The 26,553-nt window shown below is 39.3% G+C and overlaps 1 protein-coding gene across 1 annotated transcript in view; it reads left to right on the plus strand.

The window, feature by feature from the left end:
• The window catches only part of dyrk1b (dual-specificity tyrosine-(Y)-phosphorylation regulated kinase 1B), a 69,994-nt gene that overhangs the window by 31,587 nt on the left and 11,854 nt on the right, over positions 1 to 26,553 (plus strand). The window contains exons 2-6 of the mRNA XM_022212324.2: positions 17,887 to 18,053; positions 19,599 to 19,718; positions 21,032 to 21,220; positions 23,914 to 24,061; positions 25,167 to 25,316. Coding sequence (XP_022068016.1) covers positions 17,985 to 18,053; positions 19,599 to 19,718; positions 21,032 to 21,220; positions 23,914 to 24,061; positions 25,167 to 25,316 — 676 coding nt within the window. The 5' untranslated portion in view covers positions 17,887 to 17,984. The remainder of the gene's footprint in view (positions 1 to 17,886; positions 18,054 to 19,598; positions 19,719 to 21,031; positions 21,221 to 23,913; positions 24,062 to 25,166; positions 25,317 to 26,553) is intronic.

The following is a 26,553-nucleotide window of genomic DNA, read 5'->3' on the forward strand; positions in this document are numbered from 1 at the left end:
GCGATGTGGAGGATTATTGGGGGAACTTTACAATCAATAGTTGGAGTACATATCACTGACTGGAGCAGGTTAAAGATTAACATCACATTTAAAAGAAAACGGACTTACAAAAGCTGCTCGGCTGTCACATTTAAAAGAAAAACATACAGAAACTGATCAGCCATGACATACATTTCTTGGTGCAGGGTGAGTTGTGACTGAGGGTTAATTTTCCTTTAAGGATCTGTCAGCTGGTTTATGACACAGTGCTGAGCTGTTCCCAGGCAGCATTGTGCCTGATTTAGCCGGAATGCTCAGATAGCAACAGTAACAACTTTTAGCTTCGGCTGGCCTGTGAGAAGGAAGGCAAGCATCTCAGCTGTAGAGAATCACTGTGGCCATGTGCTTATGGAAGCCTTTTGCCCCGTTCTTTCCCCCCTACTCACTGGCTGTATTTCCACCCCCACCCTCTCGGTCTCCCCGTCCTTCTTTCCATTTCTACCTGACATCTTCAAACTATTTCCGCGTCACTCCTGCCTCGCGCCGTTTGAAGAGACACAGGGAACATGAGCCGACCGCCCCTCCCACAGATCCGTCCACTAGCCAATCGCAGCCGGGGACGGGACTTTATGTAGCCAATGGCGCTGCAGCTGCCGAGGCGTCGGGTAGCAACAGAGCCTTTGGAGGGTGCGTGCTGAGAGAGGGTAGAGACTGCGTCTACCAAAGTACAGAGAAGTTGAGACATTTTAAAAGACAGAATCAATAAAAAAGAGCCTTTGTGTATTATCGGAAGCAATAATAAAGCGTAGTTGCTTGCTTATTTTTCATATTGGTTTACTAATTTCGTTTTTGTTAAGCACATGAAAAACAAAACAGCCAAAGCTGTTGACAAAGGCTTGTACGCTGTGTTAATCACTGTCCTCTGAAAGTGTGTTTTAGCCACTAATGTTGCAGTTATATATGATCATTAGTCAGTGAGAGGACAACTGTTTTTTTATATTACAAGTGGAAGGCGCATTTTAAGGGCACGTTTACCTTTTAAGGGGAAACATAGGCCTCTGTCTCCTCATCCCTTTTCCTGTTTCTTCCCCTCCAGAAACACTAGTCAAAGAGGCTGGTGTGCACAGACCTCGCTATTTTTTTTCCAGGCCCGAAGCTAAACTCGATTTAGTGTTAGAAGTACTAAGTGTATTTTCAAGGTTTAGAAAATATTTCCACTCATAATAGTATTGAGAGACTTTCAAGTTTTACACTTTAACTCTGTCTAGAAAACCTTATTGACCTCTGAAAGTGGTTACAAATAGTCTATGTATCAAACAGTATTTTGTCACAGATGTGCCTATACAATTGCTTTACGGGCGTAAGTAAAGGTTGTCCATGTATGCCTGTATATAAAGTTCCAGTATATATATCCCGCTGTTACTATAAATGGACAGGACGGGAGAGGTTTGCTTGGAACATACTATTGCGGTCAGAGGGAAGGTTACTGTCCCGCTAACTCACTTCGGTTGTTGAAAACAGTCCGTGAAGTCGGGCGGCGTTTGAACGGCGGTAGATGTGAACCCCCCACTGAAATGTCGCTAATATTAATTTGTCGCCCTGTACGTGTGTTTAACGTATATTCACCGGTGCGGTGTTCGGCTGCACCAGACAGACCATCTCCGACCCCTGCCACCGGCATGTGGTATAGTCCCTATCGCAGGGTGGGGGAGTTGTGTGGGAGAGGGGCATAGATTCAGTCTGAGCACGGAAAGGGAAACGGGCAAGAAACATGACTCGAATTCGCCCCTGTGAAGGTTTCCACCTCGAAGGAATAAAAAACTCCCCCATATGTGAGAAGGATAAGTGTAGGAGTGCTTTAAGTGTCAGAAAAGAGAGCGGAAGCAGACGGAAAGAAGAGCTCCGTCAAGAGGCAATCAAAGGCGTCTGACAGCAAGCTCAGGAACTCCGGATTTGATTTCTTTTGTTTATTTACAGGGGACTCTGAATTTTCGGTTGGTTGCAGTTTAGACGCTACTTGTGATTTTACGTGAGTGCAATTACCTCAGAAGATCGTGGATCGCGTTTTGCTTTTGTGAACCGAGGACAGTATCAAAGTGACGGGAGTACAACGCGGGCCTCGGAGGATTGTTTTGTGCATTTCTTCAAGAAGGAGAAACATTTGGTATCCGACCCCCATACACTGGATATAAACTTTTTTTCTCCCCGTTTCTGCCCCAGATTTACCCCAAGGGAAAGGGGGTGTGTAATTGAAGTGCGAGTTCCGTGCTTGTAATGGTACTTTGTTGCTGCAAACCGTCCTGTTGGCTCGTGACTGTGGAAATCCAGGTAGAGGAACTTTCTCTGGAGCTCCGTCTCTCTGTGAAATCAACAAGTTGCATTGGATTGCTTTCCTTAGATGCGCTTATGCAACTACTTCTTGTTACAGCGACATCCTATACAGTATTAGGGAATTATATCATTGCCTGGTTCATAAAAGGGCTCGTTTTCACCCCGACAGAGGCCGGCCACATTCTCCTGTAGGCGTGTGAAGGGAGGCTCAGTGACCGACACACGGGCTCTGTGGAGCTCTGGCTCAACAGCCCCTGTGACCGTGCCAGTTCAGGGCAGTTTGTGCCACTGGATTAATCTGAGTGATAACATCACTCTTCACTGCCCTACTCTGTCCTGTGACGAGTCCCCAGAAAGCGCCAGTAATTGGAGCTATTTTAGTTTAAGGGATGGGGTAAAAGCAGGCAGCTGGAAACCCAACCTCCCCTCCACCTCCTTCTTTTCCACCCCATCTATCACACTGCCTCGCTCAGCCCACCTGGCAGTATGCTGGGCGAGCCTGGTTAGCACAGACTTGACTTACTTCAAGGTAATGTGTTTTACAAGCAGTCTGGAGGACTAACCAGAATTGGACAGACATATTCTGCTGCATGATAGGAACTCTTTTGAATGCATACTGACCATGTAGTCTTGTAATCTCGAAATACTAGCAGTCCTGATCCCACTAGTTAAGGTTGCACTGTACATAAACACTGTTCTGGATTACTACTAAGAAGATGGCTAAAGAACTAGCTGTGTACTTTTGGTTAAACCTGCCCAGGACTAAGTGAACCTGTCAAAAGCAAGTGGTGTCTATGCCTGTGGCCCTGAGACATTTAGCTCAAACTCTTAACCAGAGTAGACACTATATCTGAAGAAAGGCCTGTTTTTGACTACCTACAAGATCAGTCACCAGCGAACTGGAGTGGTACAGACCTCTTGCGCACTGAAAGAATGCATGAAACTGCCGAAACCAACGTAACAAAAAACTAACCTGACTAACCAAATATTCTATTTCCCTCTACTCCCCAGAATATATATGTAGAATGAGAGATCTATATCTATAGTGCAACTCCACAGAAGATAGAGTTTGCATCCTTTATATTTTTACTTCAAAGAGACAAGCTGCTGTACACCAGTTGGTTGCCTTAGAAACCACAGTCACAAAAGAATTAAAAAAAAATACCCAGAGAGGACGGTGCCTTTGATTGGTTGGTCGGTTTCCCACCATTTCAAGATTCATCGTTTTTTTTTTTAAATTGGATGTAAACTGTTGGAGTGAACTCTGTTGATTTGAAGCACCCTGATGACAGTGACCTGACTGCCCGTACCCCCTCACAAGCTCCACTTATCTGTCAGTGCGTTTCGATTGACAGTATTTCTCTGCTGATTGAACATTTGCCAAGCTTTTCCATGGTTGTCACATCTTCATCCTGGATGACAAGACTGTGCCCCCATGCAGGATGGTCCAGTCAGAACTTGGATGCACCTCAGCACTGCTTCGCAAGACAAGAGTTAGTAGAACACACAAAACACACACGATCCCACTTATATAACCATTTTAACTTCTATATTCCTGCGACAATAACTTTATGTGGTCCATTGTCATGCTGTGTTGATCTCCATGTTGTGTGTCTGGCGATATGTTACCGTAGCTATTTGTAATTTGTTGTCATAGATTATATTTTCCATCAACCAAAACAGAGACACTTTGTGGTTAGTATGTCACAGGGGCAGCTTGTGTATTGACTGTGTTAGTAAGGTAGCATGTTGCTGTGTGTGTCAGCGCACGTTAGCTTCAAATTGTGGCTTATGCGCCACACCTCAATTGATCCAAGAATGGTCTTAAAGTGGTCCACATGGTAGTGCACCAAATTCTCTTTCAGTGTTTTCTGACCAATCATCTTTGTTGTGCTAATATATGGACTTATTAAAACTAATCAGTGTGTTCAGCAGAAACAAGTACTGGCCTGACAGTAAGCCCAGCTTGAAAAGAACTGTTCTGCATAATTTTTAGTTAAACTTTTGACTATTTATATGTTTTGATATTGTTCTAAAAGTCTGCCTAATCCAAATTTAGTTGTAGCTGCTTTTGCAAATCTTTTAGTGTAGCTTTTAAGCTTTATTTGCACTCTCTTGAAGTGCAAATCCACAGACAGGCAAAGTGAATGGATTCAAATAATAGAGAATTTTTCAATTAGCTTCAGAGTGTGTGGACTGTTACCTGATAGTCAAGAGAACATGGAGAACCTCAGGCTAGACCAGTGGCCCAACAGAGGGTGGGGTGAGGTAGTGCATATTCATTTAGATTTGACATAACTTTGTTGAAGGTGTCAGTTGTTGTTGTCGGTACTGCGGTATTGTAATGCTTTTTTATTTATTTTGTATTTATTTACATGTACAATTTAGCTAAAGAAATCCAGTTGGAGACACCAAGTTTGTAAGATTTTCTTTAGTGACAAGTGCAAGTCGTTTATTTTAGTTTATCTTGTCTAACAAAATCTACATAGTTTGTAATGATACAGTAGCAGATGTTCATATAATTTGAAGTGTTTTTTTTTAATGATCTGTGTTTTCTCTGTGAGAGAAAGAATGAGGAAATGGCATGCTGAATCTGGGTTTACATTAAATTAACCAAAGCTTGCCCTTGTCCTTATTTTCCCCATTGGAACTGGTGCTTTGGCTGTTGTTAATGTAAGACTGCCTCTAGTGGTCTGTGTTTGTCTGATGAAATTAATTGAAGTCTGATTTAGTGATTCTCAACAGCGTGCTTCTGCTACAACTATGTGTTGCTTGTTTTATGGCCTGTAAAGCTCTAACAAAATGAGAGATCTTTGACACCCTCGTATACTTTGTCTGCAATGTATGTCGATTTTCATGTTAGATCTACATGCACAGCACAACTTTCCATACATGTAACTGCACTCAGGGTGTGCACTTGCAGTCCTACATGAGCAAATGTGCCAATTATCAGTTATTAGACATGCTTGATATAGAGGCATGCCTGCCCCTGGATTGGGTTGTGTTGAAATTGTATCTGAAATGAGTGAAGCTTCACAGCAGGTAAACTGAAAATTAATGTGGTTTTCTTTTGACACTGAGGTTGGATTTTGCTTTTCAACAGTGAATTAGAACATGTCAGAAAGAGCTTGTAAGTGAGTTATCACCTTACTTGATCTGATATCTGAATGGTGTTACCTGTGATATGTTTTAGTTGTAATCATCACTTTACTTCGTTGTTGTGTTCACATAGATTGTGCAGTGGTGGCTTTTCTACCTTCAAAAATATCCACTACACCACCTTTAGTAGACCAACTAATGCAGACCAGAGCAGTAGAGGTATTTATTGTCTCACTGTCAACATTGCTTACAAACACAGTGTGTTTCAGTCCTTTTTCACCATAGCTGCTTTATGTTGCAGATTTGGTAACAGGTTAGGTGATGCCCGTGTATTTTGTCCATCTGCACCACTGCATTGGAAAGAGGGCATTTAGTAAGAAACTGACAGATTGTCTGACTTGAGATATCTAGTCTTGATGAAACAAAGTGATTTAGTAGCTGTTTCAGAGTAATGTACGTTGCATTGTAGATGCATCGTATCATGTTATCTTCATTAGCAGACGGTGTTTCCCATGTTTATGTAATTAGATTTGAATGTAATGTAAACAGTATAACGTGTATGATTTAATAACAGTGTTTCCCTGACCAGTGTGTTTAACAAGCCTGGCATATAAGTGATTGTATTATCTTTTTTGAAAAGTACTTTTTAGCATTTATATAATATTTTGATCAGTTATTCAATCAGCGTGTTGGGTTTGCTGACTGCAAATCATATTTAGTGGGAAAAAAGTACAAGACATAGTTCATTTCAACACTTTTTATCCTCTGAAGTTCTAATTCTGGAATTGTTGACAGGTTCTGATGGTGTTTTGTCAGACTGGAATTTTATAATTTATTTGTTTCTTTGCGCTGGATTTTGCTTGTTGCCTATGGAACTCACAGATACTTGTCATCTATATGGACCTCTTCAGTCCAAGTTAGTCGTTCTCACTTAAGTCTATTTCAGACATACACTCTCTTTCTTTAATTGTGACTGAAACATGTTGGCTTCATTTTTTCGTAAGTCTTATCAACAATCTTAGTAGGTGACACTTAGTAAAAATTACAAAGAAAAGTCTGAACTGCACCCGGTAACAATAACAGAAAGACACATAGAAGTACTTAAAGTTGTGCAAAGTGATTAAGGACAGCCTTCTCCCACATTTCAGCACTGATATTCATCACAGAGCATTTTTTCTGTGAGTTTACTTGAAGCCTACAGCATCAGACAGCAGTAGAATCCACTTGAGCCCCTCTTGTGCATTTGTGCACATGGAACAACAGCACAATTAACTTCATTTATAACTTGGATTTATAAATTTTCCCCAACATGGAGACAGGTTCAGTCTGAGTCAGGATGGAAGGGCAGATCACTCTGTGTGCTTTTCTTCACTTCTAACGGGGGAGCTTGAGCACACAGTCACAGTTTAGATTGTTGCCACCAACTGTTTCAGTATTGACATGCTGCTTGACAACTTTATGGTCCAGTTCTTGAATTCAGCAGTAACCTTTTGATCTTCTGTTGATGCTGGTCGTATTTGCACTAGTGCAGTCTGCAGTAGGGAGGACAAATTGTTGCTCTGATAATTAGTCTGGTTGATTATCAGATGGGATTCTTAGCATGCTTCTCATCAATGGTGTTGTTATTTATCTTAACTGATTCCCGATCAAATTAGGGAATGCAAAAATGTGCTATTTTGGCTCTGATGCAGCAGCCTTCTTTATCTACATTCACTGTTCTGTCATTTTAGTAAAATACCGCCCTCAAAACTGACTGACTGGTTGCACCTCACAAGTCAACCTCAGAACTGAAGGAATAATCTTCTTGGAGTTTGTCTTGTCAACTTTTTAATGCAAAAGTTTTCTATTGCAAATGCATGACACTTCAAAATATCAGTTATTAGTCTGTTTCATTGCTAATAATTGGTACTAGCCCTAAAAACATATTGATTGACCCCTAGTCAACTTCACACTGTCTTGTGTTTGACACATTTTCTTCTTTTTTGTTGCTTTGTAAGGAGTGTCTTCAGGATCACTTTCAGGACTAGTTGTATTTCCCATTAAAAGCTTTTCCTTGAGTCATATCATTTGTAGAAACAAAATCTCTGAACTGTTGGGCCATCGTCACTAAGCAGAGTGATTTCCTCACTGTGTAACTCTAAGGAATTCACTTTCAGAGTTGGGATGCTTTTTAAGGAGAACTATACATTGAAAATGTTGCAACATCTAAATGTGGTCTTGTGCCTTGTAGCTGTTTTAAGTTCCTCTTTCTCTGTTGCCTTTTTGTGAGGTACACTTATCTAAGACGATTCCAGTACAATACGGCAGAACAGCAACAAACGACACTTTCATGATTTTGAGAATGTTTAGTTTTTGTTGAAGCTGTTTTGAGACGGTATTGATTACATTTTATGGTAATTTTAGAAATACTAGTTAAAGTGCTGGTGAATTATAGAAACTTTTTTGTGTTACAGTTTCCATTAGAAATAAGCGTCTTTATTCAGCAATGCAAGAGACAGTCTCATAGATGTTTAGAAAACTAAATCACCATTTCCACAACATAGTTTTATTAGTCTGTGTGTATTCAAGCAAGTCTTATCTGATAAATTGGCAACCTAGTCCACTTTATGTTCTGATGAATGTCCTGATGTTGTCTGCCATCAGGTAGATCACATCAGCACATGTTGTATGATAGTCAGTAAGTAATAAAAAATGTGCCCATTCATTAGTTTTATCATTTTTCAAAACATGAGAAGCTTTCTGTATATTTTACAGTTGTGTTGCTCTCACATTGACAGAATCTACAAAGTCTACAGACTTTCCTGCTGCTTACAATATGCATGATTAGTTGACTCAATGATTGCATGTTTTTGCTTGTCAGCACCAGAAATGCTACTCAGTTAAACTGATACTATCTTATTACTGTGCAACACTGGTTAGCTGTTTATTTTAAGATGTTGTGCAGCAGCAGGCTACCAGTGGATGGGCTGTAGTCGCAGTCAGACCGCCTCCCTCCTACCACACTAATGTCTGGATGTTGTAAACCAGCAAGGTGGAAAGTGGGACAGATGGCATATAGTCCAAGCATTTTTGGTGCTTTTTTTTGGTTTAGTAAATTAAAGATAAAGTTCCATATGAACGTTTCAGAATAAACTGACATTATACCACTTAACTAACACGATGTAAAACCACATTCAGCACAGAAATATGGTCAGTAACCTGCAACATATTTTAAATGTCACTTGTTTATTTTTATTTAGTGAGTTGTCGTATTTTGTAGAGCAACGTGCAGATGATGAGCCAAAGTAGCATGCATTTCGTCAGCTTTTGAAATACGATTTGGTCATCGAAGAATGTGATTATCAAATGGTTTTCTAATAACTTGCAATATTTTTCACACAGTGTTCGGTTTATGTTAAGTTGTGGTCAATTTTGAAGAGTTTCTGATTCTTTACCTATTCCCTATGCGAGTTGAGTAGTCTAATTTTGAATTTCCTGTGGACACTAAATTATTATTTTACAGCGCTAATTATGGTTCTGGCTGTGGCTAGATGTTTCAACCTTACTGGTTATGAATGGAAAGATGAAGAGATCATCTTAAATATGGAGCATTCCCAACAAACTGGAAGTGGATTATCTCACCAGTAGTACTGCTATCCCAAAGCGTGCTGTCCACGCTGCAGCGACAACAACACCATTCCAATTTACTTTTTGTCGCCACCAAAGCACGATGTACGTTTTTAGCATGATCACCACGCAGAACATGCTCTGTTTGTTAGTACTCGGTTCAAAATCATCTTCACATTGTTTCGTCATTGCCACCATTAACAAGGTAACGTTTCTGCACCACTGCTGTTATGGTGACAAACATTACACTGGGTCATCTAAAGTTGTTATTCAGCTGTTTTAGATTTTCGGTTTACCTATACAGCCACATAGGAGTGACAGAAAGGCATAAACTAGCATTCATACTCACATTTTGTAAATGTTTCAGCTATTTCAATGCCACACAATGATGCAAGAATGTATACTTGTGATTATTTATTTGCATGTCATGTGGTGATTAAATTAACCCATGTCATAAGTTTTAACTCAAACAGCCTGCTAAAGCAAAATACTGATTCGTGACATGTATTAATAATGTATTGTATATATCCTATTAAATTTCAGATCCAGTATTGTCTGACGTGGCACACAGGGGATGGCATTGTTATGAATTATGACACGATAATGACGTGGAAATAACTGTTCAAATATTATCCAGACAAGTTTTTGACCTTTTTCTTGTAAACTGATGAATTGAGTTATAAAAACATATGTTGTTAGGTTATCTCTAACAAGGCCTCAGCAAATTTTATTCTGATGTCTTTGTGAGTCAATGCAGTCGGTGTCGAGTGTGACATTGTTAGCATAAGCAGGTGGTCGCTGATTTTAAGATCGCTACAAGCAGCAACAGTCAAGCAGTCAGCCTGCTGTGAACAGGCCCTAGTTGTTAAAAACTAACAAAATGCAATGGACACTTTTCTACGGCTTAATAGACCCACTTTTTTCCATCAGGGGGCACCTGCCATTGGAAAGTGGTTTGTGTTGGTTGCCGTACCATTCGAGAGCAGCAGCATGCCACTACAATTATCTAATATGCCACTGAACCATCAGCCACATTTCCATCTCAGCATCACATTAAGACAGACATTTTGCACAGCTACAATGTTAGCTTGGCCAAGAAATACTGAATGGGTGCTGACTAAATCCTACTTAAGTTTTTTCTTGGAAGATTACTTTGATTGCTCTTGACTCCATTGGACTTACATGGAGCCCTTTCCATGCTTGTTTTTTTTTGTTTTGTTTTGTGGCAAGGATAAAATGGAGATTTTTTTTTTTCCCCCAGTGAGTGTTCGGGTAGTTATTTAAAAGTGCTGGCTGTCTGTGTGCCGAGGGTAGGACCAAGATAAACCTCTAACAGCCGTCGCTAGCAGTTTTAGTCTGTCAGAATGCATGTAAACTATTACTGGTAATTGAATGCTCTGGCAGTACACTATCACATGTAGTAGACCCACATTCTTCATCTTAGCAGATAACTAATGCAGTGACTTTTAAATATGCACCCAACCTGTGGTTAACCCAGCAACCTGTCTAAAATAATGCCCTTTGTTTGTGTTACTGTGTTCCCTCGTTATCATGTTGACTATTAACCATGCTAGTGGGTTGGGCTCAAAATCCACAAAAGTTAGCTTAACTTCGTATTTTTCAACTCTGTGAATGAGAGATTTGGTGTATTATTTTCCTGGTGTAATCACAATTTTAGAAAATAATGCAACAGTTAAATGCTTTTGAATGTATGATTGAACAGGAACTTCTTGTTTTAAATCAGTCCATCATCTTAGTGAAGGATAGACTGTAGTTTATCAGATCAAGTTGTTGTTCTTTCAGTTAGCACTATCTTGTTTTGTTCAACACTTGATTTCAGAACTGTTCAGAAACAGTTTGGACTCAACTTAAGATGTGTGTGTAACTTGAAAAGGTCTTTCTTCAAGGCATCTTTTGATTCACTGCGGTGGACTCAACTACAAACATAGCCTTATTCAATTAGCAACTTGTGAGAAGGAAGCCTTTGTTTTTGGCTATACTGTGCTGCTGTATTGCCTCGAGTGACTCCTCATTATTGTCCTCAGTATTGTTAAATCGTTGTGTAACAAGACAGCGCTGATGAACAGTTGAAACAGCTGAAAAGGAGAAGATGTCTCCTACTGAAACACGCTGAACAGTCATTGACTGGAAGGACAAAATATAGGAGAGAGGGATGAATGGATAAGCTGAACAGAAAACAAATTCAGAAGGAGAGAGGAAGGATGATAAAGGAAAGGGGGAGGAGAAAGTGACTAGTGACTGGTAGGGTGGGTTTAGTTGCTAGGGGAGAGTATGTCAGACTGTTGCTGAGAGCCAGGCCTTCTATTGGAAGCTACTTGCTTGGCAGGAGAGAAGCAGAAGAGGAGAGAGAAGAAGCTAATGAGTATTGTAGCTTGGTTGCTGAGACAGCACTGGGTTTATTTATAGAGTGCTGGTCAGCCAGCCCTTAGATACCAACAGCGAATCAGCTGACAGAAAAAGAGGGGGCTTCGACCAATGGCAGCACAGGCAGGGGGGTGCCAGATTGAGGAAGTGCTGTGACTGCCTTTCAGTCTCTTAAAGAGATGGGGCAGATTTCTCAGTACTAGGCAAAAATTCTGTCTCTCTAGCAGTGTCATATCTGAAAGCAGGCCAGGGCCTCGACCACCACAGTCACACTGACATTAATTGGATTACTTTCTCTACCTTATCACACAGCAGAACACAAGTAAACACATGCTGTTTCACACAGAGCTTTAACGCTGCCGAACTGTTTTAAGGTCCACAAAAGGATCCTCATTTAGCCACAGAGCTCATTTTTCAGAGAGCCATTTGGAGAAAGATGTCAAGTACTGAAAGGAAGAGCTCTCTGTACGGTGTATAAAAGTTCATTATGCTTAGGAACCTGTAATAACAAAAGTTGTTCTTACATTATCACTGAGAATCCTTCATCTGAGCTATTTTACACTTAAAAAAAATAAGCCTAATTTTGCATCTGTGAAATATTTTTACTTTTGACTGATATAGGTGGCAGTTGTTCTTTTAGCACATTACTTGGATTTTACAATTTGGTTTTCCCTCCCTATGTAAATCTAAGGTTAAAGGATAGCCTCTTATAGCTGTTCTCACCAGCAATTTTGTAAATGTGTAAAGTAGTAATGCCAGTGCAGACTTTACTCCTTCATTGACCAAATTGTGTCTTTTGGTTAACTGTGCTGAATAGAGAGAAAACAGTATTTCAGTGTTTGTGGTGAGCTGTAAGTGTTTCAGTAGTTTGCATCTGAATACGTTGAGGTCATATTGTGGGGCAAAGCTGCATAGGCACCCATTATGTTTCTACTTTTGTTAATGCATCTTCTTTCTTCTTCTTCTTCTGCTTTTGGAGTCTACGGCTACACATATGACTGCAAATGTAAAAAATGAACATTGGTTTTCTGGTTTAGGACAGTCTGCTGATTCTTTTCACACTAATGCTGCCAATTGATCAAAGTTGGAGGTGTTTTATGCACGTAGCTTTTGAACCATGTGATGATTTACTAAAATAAATTGAACTCCTTGATTTAAGTTGTTTGTTTACAACAATTGCGTGTCACAAAGATAGCTGCGCCGAAGCATGGATTTCCCCAGAGAACATGTTGCAGCTAATAAACCTCGCCCACAATCATCTGAAGAGTGGGAGTACTTTAGTTAGAGAGCCATTAATGTGGTGCTCTGTAGGCACTGCAAACCTGAAATGGCTTAATTTTTTTGTCCCCAGCAGGGTATAGGCTGATAGGATTATCAACATGAAGAGCGAGTTCCGTTCGTAGTGTCACTTAAAATTTATTTTCTAATTGTTTCTTCATCGGCTCCAGGTACGAGTTCATTTCTGCCCCGTTACACTATGCATCATTTTCAAATTTATATAAAGCTTAAAGTAGCATTTATGTAAAGCTTAAAGCATTTATATATAGCTTAAAGTAACATTTTATACTTTAAGTCACTTAAGTTATTTTTCTTAGCCCATACTAGCATTAGCCAGTGATTATCTCAACAGGTACTCCAGTAAATTTCTGGTTCTGAGTTTGGTGAAAAGGTTGTTACGGCAAAGAGTGATTACATTTATCACTGTGTCCCATGAATCTCAGGTCAAGTTTTTCTCGTTAGGCATCTCAGAAAAGGCATCTGTTAATATTATTGACATCATAACACGGCAGTAATGTGCAATACGATGGTGACGATGAGATTAATAACATCAATCGTACGATGATTAATAGGATAAATTAGTTGTTTCCTTATTTGAAAAATCAGAACAAAATTAAATTAATCAAACTAAAATCTCTCTTTCTGTCTTTTGAATGTTTTGAATGGGCACTGCTCTTTTAGCATTTATCAGCACTTTCTACTATTAGGCTCTGATTTCCGACTTTTTAGTGCCTGTAATGCATGCGTCATATCCTGTAAACCAACGACATTTAAATGATTTTTAGGTTTTCAAAACTGATTTGCTCTCAAGAATATATTTTCTCCAGGTAGCCTTTTTAAAAATGGAATTTCAAACCATCATAACAAAATTACACAGTGAAATTGGAGGTTAAGTGGAGATTTGTAATTTACAAAGTTTAGTGAGCTCAGGGCTCCAGAAGCAGACTGTAGACGGGAATAATAGTGACTGGTTTTTAGTAGAAATAGTTCCAATGAAAACTATAAAATAAATAATAATAATGGTGAAATTTCACTCAGATTTCTCAAGCTGACTTTCTATACAGCCAAATATTAAGGAGAAATTAGTCTGTCATCACAAATAAAGGCAGACATACAAATATGTGATTTGATTGTCAGAAGTTATTATCATACTGACTTTCATTGCATTCATTTCGTACTAAAGGGAAAATATTTTTAATATATTAAATCAAAACTGTTTTTAACTTTGCACAAGACCAGTGTCCTATTCAACTTAGACGTAATGCAATTATTCAGAGGCAGTGCAATTTTAAATCATTTCACACTTATATCATGTTCCATTTGAGTGTTTTTATTACTTATGTTATATACTGTACACATATTTTAAATAAGTGAGTGTTCCTGGAATAATTTAACCAAACTTAAAACATTGTGACTGAATTAGTGTATTTATTTATTTTACAGTCTCTCCTCACTGTTTCAAATTTAAAATGAACAGTGTTTTTTATCCTTTGCATAATGAGCTGCCTTAATTTAACCACATTACTAATTACTCCGATTCCATTTGTTTGATGTTTGCTACCTGGCAGAACAGAGACAACAAATTTTAAAGAAAGTTTACTATTCTGAAAATCGTAACAACAGCAACCTTCATCACCATTTTTAGTCCAACAAGTGACAGAGGAAAAGCAGCTTTGTCACTCCCTGTCCGTTGTAAGTCACACCATTATTAATTATTCAGTAAAACTAGTTGTATTCTAACCCACACGCCATGTTTTGGTAGGTATTTCATTTACCATGTGAGGTTGGTGCAGATGCATAGTTGAGCTGACAGGAGAGGCAATGACAGGTGAAAGATAAGGTTATCTTATTAACTGCTCACATATACAGGAGTTTATGATTCAGAAATGCTTTGTGTGTGAGTGTGTGTGTGTGTGTACCAACTACCCGCTGTAGTTCTTGGCCAACATCAACAGCTGACTGAGCGTGCTGAGAATAGCATTCAGAGAAATTATTAGTAAGGAACGTCTCTGACTGGCTTTGTGGTGCCAATTTTCCTTCATTTTCACCTTTCTATAGCACATGCAACCACAGGTTTGTCACAGCAAAGACTTAATTTATGTTCCAGGTATATCAGATGCTTTATTGGGGTCATAGCTGCATGAAAACACGATAATTTGGTCTGTTGGTTTCTTCTTGTCCAAGTTTAAAAAGATGAAAATACTTCAAATTGCTCACAGTTTTTTTTTTAACTTTAGCAGTTAATGCACGTAAATATTTCATTTTCAGTAATGAAAGACCCAGAATATTTTATAAAGAAAAATAAAAATGTCCCTGAACCATAGATGTTTCCCTGCAGAAATCTTCTATTTTTGCATATTTGTAGCATGGAAATGTTTCAGATGATCAAACTAACTTTAATATAAGACAAAGGTAATCAAAGAAAACACTAAATACATTACTGGATGATGATTTTATTTTTTGACCAAGAAATGCCGTCTAACCCACCTTTTTGTGAAAAAGTAATTTTCCCCTGAGCTACCAATTTACCAAATGTCCACAGTGCAGTTAGTTTCACCTGCCACACACATCTGATTTCTGCCAGGCTTGTTGAATCCGAACATCACCTAAATAGAACCTGTCTTTATTGTTAAGTAGGGGAAAGGGTCTCAAAAAGCATCCTATGATGCCATGTTCTAAAGAGATTCAAGGGCGGTTGCAAAACAAAGCAATTGACATTTATTAGACTGGAAAGGGTTACAACTCCATTGCTAAGGCTCTGTGACTCCAGCAAACTACAATGAGAACCATTATCCCCATTTATTATATGGAATGTAGGTGAATCTTCCCAGGAGTGGCCGACCAACCCAAATGTTTTCAAGAGCAAGTCTGCATGATCCAGGTGGCCACAACAGAACCTAGACAAAGATCAAAAGATCTGTAGGCATCAGTTAACGTCAGTGTATATGACTCCACAACATACAAGACACTGGGCGAAAATGGCGTCCATTGGAGAGCTGCAAGGTGCAAAACACTACCGACCAAAAAGAACGTAAAGGTTTGTCTGGCATTAGCCCAAAAAATATCTAGATGAGCCCCAAGACTTCTGGGATAGCATGCTGTGGACTGATGAGTCAAAGATGGAACTTTTGGAAGACATGGATCTGTTACATCTGGTGTAAAGTTAATACTGAATTCCACAAGAAGAACATGATACCAACTGTGAAACATGGTGGTGTGGTGGTTTGAGGACCTGGACGACTTGTCATAACTGATGGAGACATGAATTCTGCTCTCTATCAGAAAATCCTCCTGGAGAATATCTACCATTAGTCCATGACCTAAAGCTCAAGCACAAATAGGCTACGCAACATGACAATAACCCAAAGCACACAAGCAAGTCCATGTCTAAAAGACTCAAAAAGAACAACATTAAAGTTTTGGTGTGTCCAAGTCAAAATCCGGACTTGAATCCCATTGAGATCTTGTGGCGAGCCCTTCAAAGGGCAGTTGATGATCGAAAACTACCTAATGTGGCCCAATTAAAACTATTCTGCAGAGAAGAGAGGACCAGAATTCCTCCATGGCGGTTTAAGACTGATCTCAAGCTGTCATAAACATTTAGGTGCTGTTGCTGCTGCTGAGCGTGGCATAGCCAATCATTAGGTTTTGGTGGGCAGTTACTTTTTCACAGGAGTGATATAGGCATTTTGTGGGTATTCTCTGTCTGATATTCAATAAATATGAATATTAGTTTGATGATCTGGAACATTTAAGTGTGAGAAATATGCAAAAATAGAAGACATCAGGAAATACTGTTTCACAGCACTGTATGTACTGATGGTGGTCTTGCTACTGTGTCGTCAAACTAAAAACCTGCACTCCCCTTGGAGATCATACATTTTTATCAACTGCTGTTTTATGATTATTGGACCTCCATTTAGTCATCCATTTTCTTCTGCTTATCGAGGGTCAAGTTAAGCAGGTCATTCCACACAAGCCTTTACCCAACAACTTCATGTAGCTCCTCCTTGGGAATCCCAATGGCCAGATGAGATACATAATCATTCTAGGGAATTTTGGGTCACCCAGGATGTCTTTCCAGTTGAACGTGCCTGGAAAACCTCAAGGCTCCATGAGGCTTCCTAATCAGACACTCGAACCACCTCCTTTCAAGCAGATACTGTGCTCACAGCTCCCTCCAGGCTCCTCACCCTATCTCTAAGAGCCCAGTCACCCTATGGAGGAAGCTCAGTTCAGTCACTTGTATTTATGACCTCCTCCCTTTAGTTACTACCCAGACTTTGTGACCACAGTTGATCGCTGGAAGGTAGATCAACCTGTAAATCAGGAACCTAGTCTTCAGGCTCAGATCCCTTTTTGCATGGCAGTCCGGTACAACTCCCACCTTACTGCTGACACTGCACCAAGCCACATGTCCATCTCATGCTCCATTTTTCCATAACTTAGCAATAGGTAGATTCCTTCACTTGAAGCAGCTCTTAACTTCCCCCTCTCTTACCTTGGGGAAACAGATTCTTGTAGCTGTCTTGATTGCTTACTTGTACATTGTGATGTGCTTCTGACAGCAAACTGTGCTCTTGTTAGTGTTGGTGAGATCTTTATCTCAGTGAGACTGCCCAATTAAAGATTGAATAAAACATTGTGATACAAAGAGAAATTTCCACCAGACAGTTAAGTTGCACTGTACTGTCTTTTAGTGTTCTTAACCATTATGATTAGAACTTAACCAATACTTCAGCATGACATTATGAGCTAAGAATCTCCCATGAATCATTTTTTTTCATTGGCAGTTTTTTGGTTACAGATTCACAAATTTATTATTCATACCATCATCAAAAGTCCAGTATTATTCGATCCGTAACTTGAAACAGTTTTGTGGTTCATTTCCGAGGCGAAGTAGCTAACATGACGTGTAGAACTCGGCGACACTTTTATGTAAATTTCACAAACATACAAATCTGAGGATCTACTGCTGCTCAGAGAGTTTTTTGAAGTCAAGACACTAAAGAAAGATATCCAAATTGTCCTGTTTCTCCAATAGAACGTGTCGTGGATAAAACTGTTTACAGCCAATGTAGAACGTAATAATTATGGTGTTGTATTGAACATGTGGTTTCTGAATTGTTGTGATCTACCAAAGACGAAAGCAAAGAAGTAGATTAGAACTTCTGGGTTTCCCCTCTAATACTTTTTCTCTCTCCTCAGGTGTAAGCAGCTCAGGATGCCCGCCCACCTCCTCCTCCTCCTCCTCCTCCTCCTCCTCCTCCTCCACTGCCCAGGGCTTCTCCCTCGCTGAGCCAGCCATGACCAGCCAGCACACACATACACACCCCTCCTTCAGCTCCATCCACTCCATGGCCGAACAGCAGCAGGTAACGCAGTACTACAGCAGCCCCGCCACACATGCCTGTGGAACGGTCACTGGTTTATAGGTCATCAGTTTTCATTCATTCTTTATATAAATTAAAATGAGATTTGCTTTGTGTAGCCACTGAAGATGACAATAGTGCCTTTAACTCATTAAAAAATTCTTAAATATGTTTACAGTATTGCATTGTGCTAAAGACAGCTTTAGTAAAAGGCACCTTAAGTTTCACGTCTCATATAAGAGACCGCTTCAGTTCTAATCTATTCCTGCCTGCTGTCTCTGTAGCCACTGTTCTTTACATGTGACTGTAGCGTGCATTAAATCATTTCTGAAGGTTTATAGGCTAGATGTTTGACTGTGGGACCTTTTTACAAAGTCAAAGTGTGAGTCTCAAAAATGTCTTATCTCAGTGGAAAAAAAGTGCAGTGAAGTTTAAGGATACTTACAGTGCTTAGAAAAGTCAAGGAAAAAGTGAAAACTCAGTTAAAGTTTTGTTATGCTTCCAAATTATAGTCACACTGTAGACTCTGCAGCTGCATTCATTAAACCCCAACCCGTAAACAGCAACTCGTTTTAAGCTGCTGTGGTGAGAAACGCCGACTGTAACAAGATGACCACTTTGTCCTTTCACTGTAGAAGTTACTATCCTTATGGAGAGGACTTACTCAGATCAGTGGTAACATGAACACAAAGCCCCACTCTGAATTTGTTCTGAGATGTGCCTCATCTATGAATCCCTGTGGGAAAGCTTGTGCCATGAAAAAAATGAGCAGATCATCAGATTCAAGACGAAGAAGGGCAGTTTTCTTCTAGATGCACAGTACCTGCAGTGCAACTTTTTATCCTCTTAAAGAAAATGTAAATGCCATGGGAATGTCCTGACTCCATTAACGTGTGATCTGCATGTCTGGCAAAGACGAATACCAGCATTACCCCTGCTGTTCTGTAGGAGGTGCTGCAAAAGTGGGTAGTGTTCCCATACATTCTGAATATGTCTATAGCTTTACTGTTGAATCAAGAATAGCATAGTATAGTAATACACAATATGTAATTATCTCAATGGAAAATGTACCTTGTCACCTCCTGTGTTTTTGACATGTGGCCAGATGAGTAAGTGAGGTCTGGATCAGATCTTACAAACCTGCTGCTTAACTTAGTAAATATTGTGAATCTTCATGTTCACTCTGTAAAGTCGACTATAAAGAGTTGATAATCCATGTGAGCATCTTCACTATGACACTCGGGCATCTTTCTTCTTTACTTGGTCTGCAGAAAAAGTTTAAAGAAAGACAAAATACAGTAAATGCTCTAAATGAGCTTCATTCCTGTAAGTGGGTATTCATTTTGATGAGTTAAAATTTGCCACAGAATATTTGTGGTGCAAAGGTAAACTGCATACACACAATACCGATTGTGTTTTAGTCAAAAAATAAACCAAATAGCCATAAAGTAGGACTGATGTGCTCAGCAGGAACGCATCTTCTTTCTACATTTTCAGAGGGTAGCTTCAAACTTGAGACAATTGTATGAAATGTTTTGCTCTCTGTAGGTGCTGTCTGATATGACCATACTCCAGCGGAGGATCCCCCCTAGTTTCAGAGACCCTGCCTGCGCCCCATTGAGGAAACTCTCTGTTGACCTCATCAAAACTTACAAGCACATCAATGAGGTATGACACTGGAGATTAGCTTTATCAGATATCCATGCAAATTGTAGTCGCAGTCCAATTACTGGAGGAGATATTGCATTGATTGATTAATATTTATTTTCTGGAGACCTAATCTAAATGAACCCTGAAGCAAGTCCTCACTGTAAAATTCAATGGTTTATTTCACAGTGACTTGTCAAGACCCCACAATATGATCGTGAGCTGATTATTCTTTCCACAACACAAGTAGTACACGTAAACACACAGACTTCTGTCTATAGCCTGTTTTCTGGTCTGTTTTGGTGTATTTTAATTTTGTGTCCTGAATTATTTGGAATGTAAAGCGTTACTAGGAGTACTGGGTTTTGAACAACCAATTAATTAACAAGATTCAACATTGTGGAGGATCTATCTACAACCACCTTACTGTATCTTATCGAAAGGTTTACGACATTTTCACAGCACGCAAATTTGGTCCACTATTTCCCAAAATGGGTACAGATAATCTTCAGACCAAGCCTCACAGAAGCATCCAGGTGGAGTTTGGGTTTTCAAAGCAATTTTCCATTAAAATCAGCCGAAAATCTTCCAACAGGATTAGAGGTCACATCTGAAGTTATGTCACAACAGCTGTTCTATTGATTGACGCCAAACTCGATCTAAGCATAGCTACTTCTTTATCTTGTGACAAATCCTGACAATAATTGTCAGATTTTTTTTTTTTTTTTTTTTTAAGTTAAAACCTATCAAAGCAGCCAGACAAAAAGTTAGCACATGTCTAGGCAACACTTAGAATTGTTGACACCAGACTTTTCTAATGGACTCGGGAGGCCATCTTCAGGATATCCAGGACTGCCTTGTAAGTGATGAAGTGTTTAGTAGAGACCAAGGATGAGACATCAGTTATTCTGTGACATCTTAGTTCACATAGCTGCAACTTTGCTTATTTTTATTTTTAGTTTGTTTTTTAATGTGCTGCTACAGATACATCTTCATCTGCAGTCCTTTGACCTCCCAAGCCCTACATACATACATCATGTCCAAATCAGGATGTGACCTCATATACAACTTAAAGTCAGTCTTTGACCAATTGACAAAGCTTGGTGTCAGTGCTTGCAGCCACGCTTTTAACATGATCAGATGAAGTTGCCATGGCAACTGGCCCCTGCTAAGCCGCTGCTTTATCACTGAATCAGAGGAGGACTCAAGACCATCATAAATTAATTTTTTAAATATAGCTGCAAGCAACATAGTAAACAGATTATTCAGGGTTTGTGTTTTTAGATGTAACATAAGGCAGGACTGGGAGAAAAAAGCTGTGTTTTCATCCTCAGGTATACTACACTAAGAAAAAGCGGAGGGCCCAGCAGGTCCCTCCTGAGGACAGCAGCACGAAGAAGGAGAGAAAAGTCTACAATGATGGCTATGATGATGATAACTACGACTACATTGTCAAAAATGGAGAAAAGTGGCTGGACCGCTATGAAATAGACTCACTGATTGGAAAGGGCTCCTTTGGACAGGTGAGGTTGACACAGGCGACTTTAATATGAAAACTGAATTCATGTTTATTGGTATTTTATAAAATCACTCACTGGCAACTTTAAAATAAAGAACTAAATCTACATTCATTAGTAGTTCACTGATGATCATGGTTCTTTATGGAGGGTGTCACTTTGAGTTTATATCACTGCTAGAACCAGCCCTCTTAAAGATTAAAGTGTTTTTCCTCGTTTGTTTTTAAATCTCTACTTCTAACTACAAGGGGAACAGTCTCTGTTTGTATGAATGTGTCTTTTTTGTTTTTATACACCAGTGTGGATTCACACACCAACCCATGGTGACTGAAGGGACCAAAATGAGGTCCAGAGTGCTTTGTGATGGTTAAGACTTTTTTTAGGGTAAAGGTTATAATTAGGTTAGGGTTAGGCTTAAAGTGAGGGCTAGGGCTAAGCATTCAATTCTTCAATTTCATTTCAGTTTTATATATATATATATTTTTATTATTTTTTTTATTTTATTTTATTTTTTTTTTTTAATATAATTCAGAACATCACATTGCATTTCACATAGTAAGGAAAAGACCTTACTAATTTTAAACAGGAAACGGAGAACCAAACATCCAGAGTTGCCTTTGAATTCTGTATTAGTAAGCAGCTGGCGACAGTAAGAATGAACTGGAATATATATGTGTGTGTGTGTGTGTGTGTGTGTGTGTGTGTGTGTGTGTGTGTGTGTGTGTGTGTGTGTGTGTGTGTGTGTGTGTGTGTGTGTGTGTGTGTGTGTGTGTGTGTGTGTGTGTGTGTGTGTGTGTGTGTGTGTGTGTGTGTGTGTGTGTGTGTGTGTGTGTGTGTATATATATATATATATATATATATATATATATATATATATATATATATATAAAATGGGAAGAGGGAAAAAAAACTCAGATAGGAAAGGCGGCCATCTGCTTCGACCCGTTGCGGTGAGAGTGACGATTAGAGGGCTGGGGGACAGCAGAATGGGTTGTGGTGGGGATAGGAGAATAGCAGGTGGAGAACAGACAAACTGTACAAACAGAATAATGAAGATTCTGGAGGTCAGTGAGTCCATCGACTGTAGATCAGTGACTTGTAGCTTCAGATCCTGAGACATTCATGGAGAGAATCAACACAGGACATCGGGGGAAACATAGAGATAGTGATATGTAATGGTTATATATCACAGTATGGAAGAAAGAGAGAGAAGAGGACAGAAGCCCAGTGCATCATGGGAATCCTCCAACTGTCTAAACCTATACTAGCATAACTATGGGGCGCCCTAACTGTAGCTTTATGAAAGAGGAAGGTTGTAAGCCTAATCTTAAAAGTAGAGAGGGTGTTTACCTCCCAAACTGGGAGCTGATAACTGAAGGTTTCTACTTCTGTAAACTGTGGGAACTTAAAGTAAACCAACAGTCTGAGACCAAAGTGCTCTGTTAGGGTGATATAGTAAAATAAGGTCTTTAAGACGAGATGGAGCTTGTTCTTGAAGTGTTTTACATGTGAGAAGCAGAATTTTAAATTATAACCTGGATTTTACAGGGAGCCAATGAAGAAAAGTCAATACGAGAGGAATATAATCTCTCTTGCTGGTTCCTGTCAGAACTCTGGCTGCAGCACTTTGTAGCAGCTGGAGGTTTTTAAGAGAATTATTGGGACATCCTGATAATAAGGAATTACAATAGTCCAGCCTAGAAGTTTGAATTGCATGAACTAGTTTTTCGACATCACTCTGAACCAAGATGTTCCTCATGTTTACGATATAGAATAGAAAATACTTTTTAGTCCCACAAGGGGAAAGTTACAACATAACTGGGTGTCATCTGCATAACAATGGGGATTTGTGTAGTGTTTCCTATTAATATTGCTGAAGGGGAGCATGTATAAAGTAAGTAATATTGATCCTAACACAGAACCCTGTGGAACTCCATAACTAACTGATAAAGGTGGCAGAATCCTCAATAATATGAACAAACTCCTATCGGTCTGATAAATGTTTTAAACAAGTTTCGTGTGGTTCCTTTATTCCCAGTGACATGCTCCAGTCTCTGTAATAAGATGCTGTAATCAACTGTATCAAATGCAGCATGAGATCCAGCAGAACAAGTATAGACTTAAGATATTAGAAGATCATTGGAGACTTTCACTGGTGTTGTCTCTGTACTATGATGCTTTCTAAATCCTGACAGAAACTCTTCAGACAAATCATTTATGTGCAAATTGTGCGGTTGTGTTGCTCAAATTGTAGTACAGGGTTATGAAATGCACTATATTAATGTAATTTCCCCATTTCAGAGAGATAAGTGTGTGCATGTGTGTCCGTTGTGTGAATGGATTTCAGTATGAACTTGCATGTTTTTGCAAAAAGTTGTTTTACATTAAAGTTTTCATTTTAATCTTCCATTGCAATGAATGCAGCCGTCTGTTTAAATCTGCTATTTTGTTTGACCTCAAAATGTGCACTCTTTACCACTTTGTTTCACTAGGCCTAAATTTAAATATTTTGTCCATTTGATTTAATCTAGACAGTTCTTTTTGGGTGTCAGACAACACATACTGTATACTTGACATAACGAAATGAAGCCAACATTCTGATAGTTTGGAACATCAGGCTGTAAGTCGTTCTCTGTCTAATGAAGGAAAAGAAAAACCATCGTGATGTAATGACAGCGTCTCTTCATGTCTTCCTACAGGTGGTGAAGGCCTACGACCACCATGAGCAGGAGTGGGTTGCCATTAAGATCATTAAGAACAAAAAGGCATTTTTAAACCAGGCACAGATTGAACTACGCCTGCTGGAGCTCATGAACAAGCATGACACTGAGATGAAATATTACATAGGTAAGATCAGCATACATACATTACAGTGGGCTGGAACAGTACAGGGGTCAAATACAACACGTGCACAACCTGCAGACACGACTCTGCTACACTGATTGTTGTGAAACATATACACAGGTTTGTTAGTGTGAAATTGGGGATAGGATTATTTAAATTCAAAGAAAATTAGCCAGTATTCATAGTGTTAGATCTGAAATTATTGTGAAGTTTCATTCTTTTATACTGTAGAAAAGATGGGTTTTGTAGTGTAATTGGTTGTCTGTCAGAGATGCACTTCTGTTTCTATAAATGTATCCGTCTATGTGACTGTTATTGAGCATCAGCAACTTAGGTTAAAGACTCAAGTCTTTTTTTCTTCTGCTTGTGCAGCTATTGAACATTTAAGTCCACATATACACATTCAAAACACACTCCATATTTCCTATAGATAGCGAGATAAATAAAGGTAAATACAAAACTCCAAACAGCCATTTATTAAATCCAATTTGTCAACAATAAATAGGAAGTGATATTGTTTAAAACTTGTTTCCGTTCAAGGCTTCTAGGCAAAAGAATAAAGTACTGCAGGTTCAGAAAGTTCTTTGGGCTTCATGGCTTGATTTTTGTCCTAATAAATCATGGGAATTATACGACCTTCTGTACGTATGCTCCTCCTGTCAATTGAATTTGCCACAGATGGACACCACTTGAGTTTTTTGAAGTTTTTCTCCACTGATCAAGTCTTTCAGATGCTATTAAAAGCACAGCAAAAAGTCAAGCCCCTTGAGCAGTTTTGACAAAATAAAAGAAATGTAGCTCATTTTTTCTGTAAAATTGTACACTATCAGGCTAACACATACCATGGCAATGCAACAGTACATTATAAAGTTTGAGTTGATTTGAATCTTTGATAGAATGTTTGGGTGGATCAACAGTACATTTATTCACCTTTGGTGTGGATTCCGTTTAAGAGATTAATTATCAAAGAAAATCTTCTCAGAAACTATTATAATGTTGTCCATTAGAATTGTCTGACCTGATTTTTGCTCCAGTGTACCTCTTAACCTTCTGGCTTGTCTCCCATCTATCTCTGTGTCTGTCTGTCTTTCAATCTGTCTCTGTGCAGTCCACCTGAAGCGTCACTTTATGTTTAGGAACCATCTGTGTTTGGTGTTTGAGTTGTTAAGCTACAACCTATACGATCTGCTGAGGAACACCAACTTCAGAGGAGTTTCCCTTAACCTCACCAGGAAATTCGCACAGCAGCTTTGTACAGGTGGGTGGATGCAAAGAGTAGCAAGTCTCTTATGAGTTTTAGCTTATTATGAAGTTGTGCTCTCAAATGGCCACCTTGGTTTTATTTTGTCATAATAACCTAATACACTAGGTGTCAGTAAGACACAGGACATCATTTTACAATCATAGAAATGTTTATCAGGATCACGGTGGAATGTCTGACCATTTAAACGCCCACTCAGTGGGGGGGGGGTGTTTCTTAATTGTTCCTAGCACTGCACTCTTTTGGACAGAGATCTCAGATGTTGTAGCTGGAATCTCCTGAAGCCACTCTTCCAATCTGGGGGTCACAACCCCTACTGCTCCCATCAGCACTGGGACTTCCTTGTCCTTTACCTTCCACAGCAGTTCCAGTTGTTGTTTCAAACTCTGGTACTTTCAAATCTTTACGTACACTTTCCTCCTTACTGGTCATTATTGCCAAATAGCTCAATTTTTGTTCTGAGCTCAGAACTGTTTCCAGAAGGCCTTTTCTTTGTCCATGTGAATAATGACAAGATTCAGGCAAGCCTTAAGTGCTGCTTCTGGAAGAATGACCTCTTCTTGTATACATGCCCTGTAAAACAAGATATTGACCACTGACTGGTCCAACAGCTTGTCATCCATTGCAGACCTGCTTTTTGGTGAATCTCAGCTGACTTTTGACCATCCTGACTAATTGTCTCTCAGCAGTAAAGGACAGCTTTTGTTTTTTTCCTCATAGTGACAAAACTGGACTATGTCTGCTACACTTACAGTTATTTACACAGGTGATTTTTGGATCTGTAGCCGCTTTGAAGTGGCTCCAAATGACTTTCCTGACTTGTGCAAGTCAGTGATTTGCTTTTTCAGATCTTTTTTGAGCTCCTCAGACTTCACCACTGTTGTTTTTGTGGCAGTCTATTGCTAATTTTCTTAAACACAACTTTCCACATCACCAGAACTGATCAAACTTTGTCATATTTCCAGAAGACCTGTAATAAACCTATGAAAGAACCAAAACACATGGCAGGGTTTGTTCTGTTTATTTTGTGACAAAGATACTTGGGTTGCAATGATTTCATCACAGAAAAACCCATGCAAATTGTAGCCTGAGTTTTCTGTTCTTAGCTGACAGGAGTGGCATCCGTCTTCTTCAAGGATTGAAGTGTTGTACGTTCAGAGATGGTCTTGTACACTTTGGTTGTAACAAGTGGTTATTTGAGTTACTGCTGCCTTTCTATCGTCTCCAACCAGTC

This window comes from Acanthochromis polyacanthus, chromosome 12 (assembly GCF_021347895.1).
Source record: "Acanthochromis polyacanthus isolate Apoly-LR-REF ecotype Palm Island chromosome 12, KAUST_Apoly_ChrSc, whole genome shotgun sequence".
Classification (NCBI taxonomy): domain Eukaryota; kingdom Metazoa; phylum Chordata; class Actinopteri; family Pomacentridae; genus Acanthochromis; species Acanthochromis polyacanthus.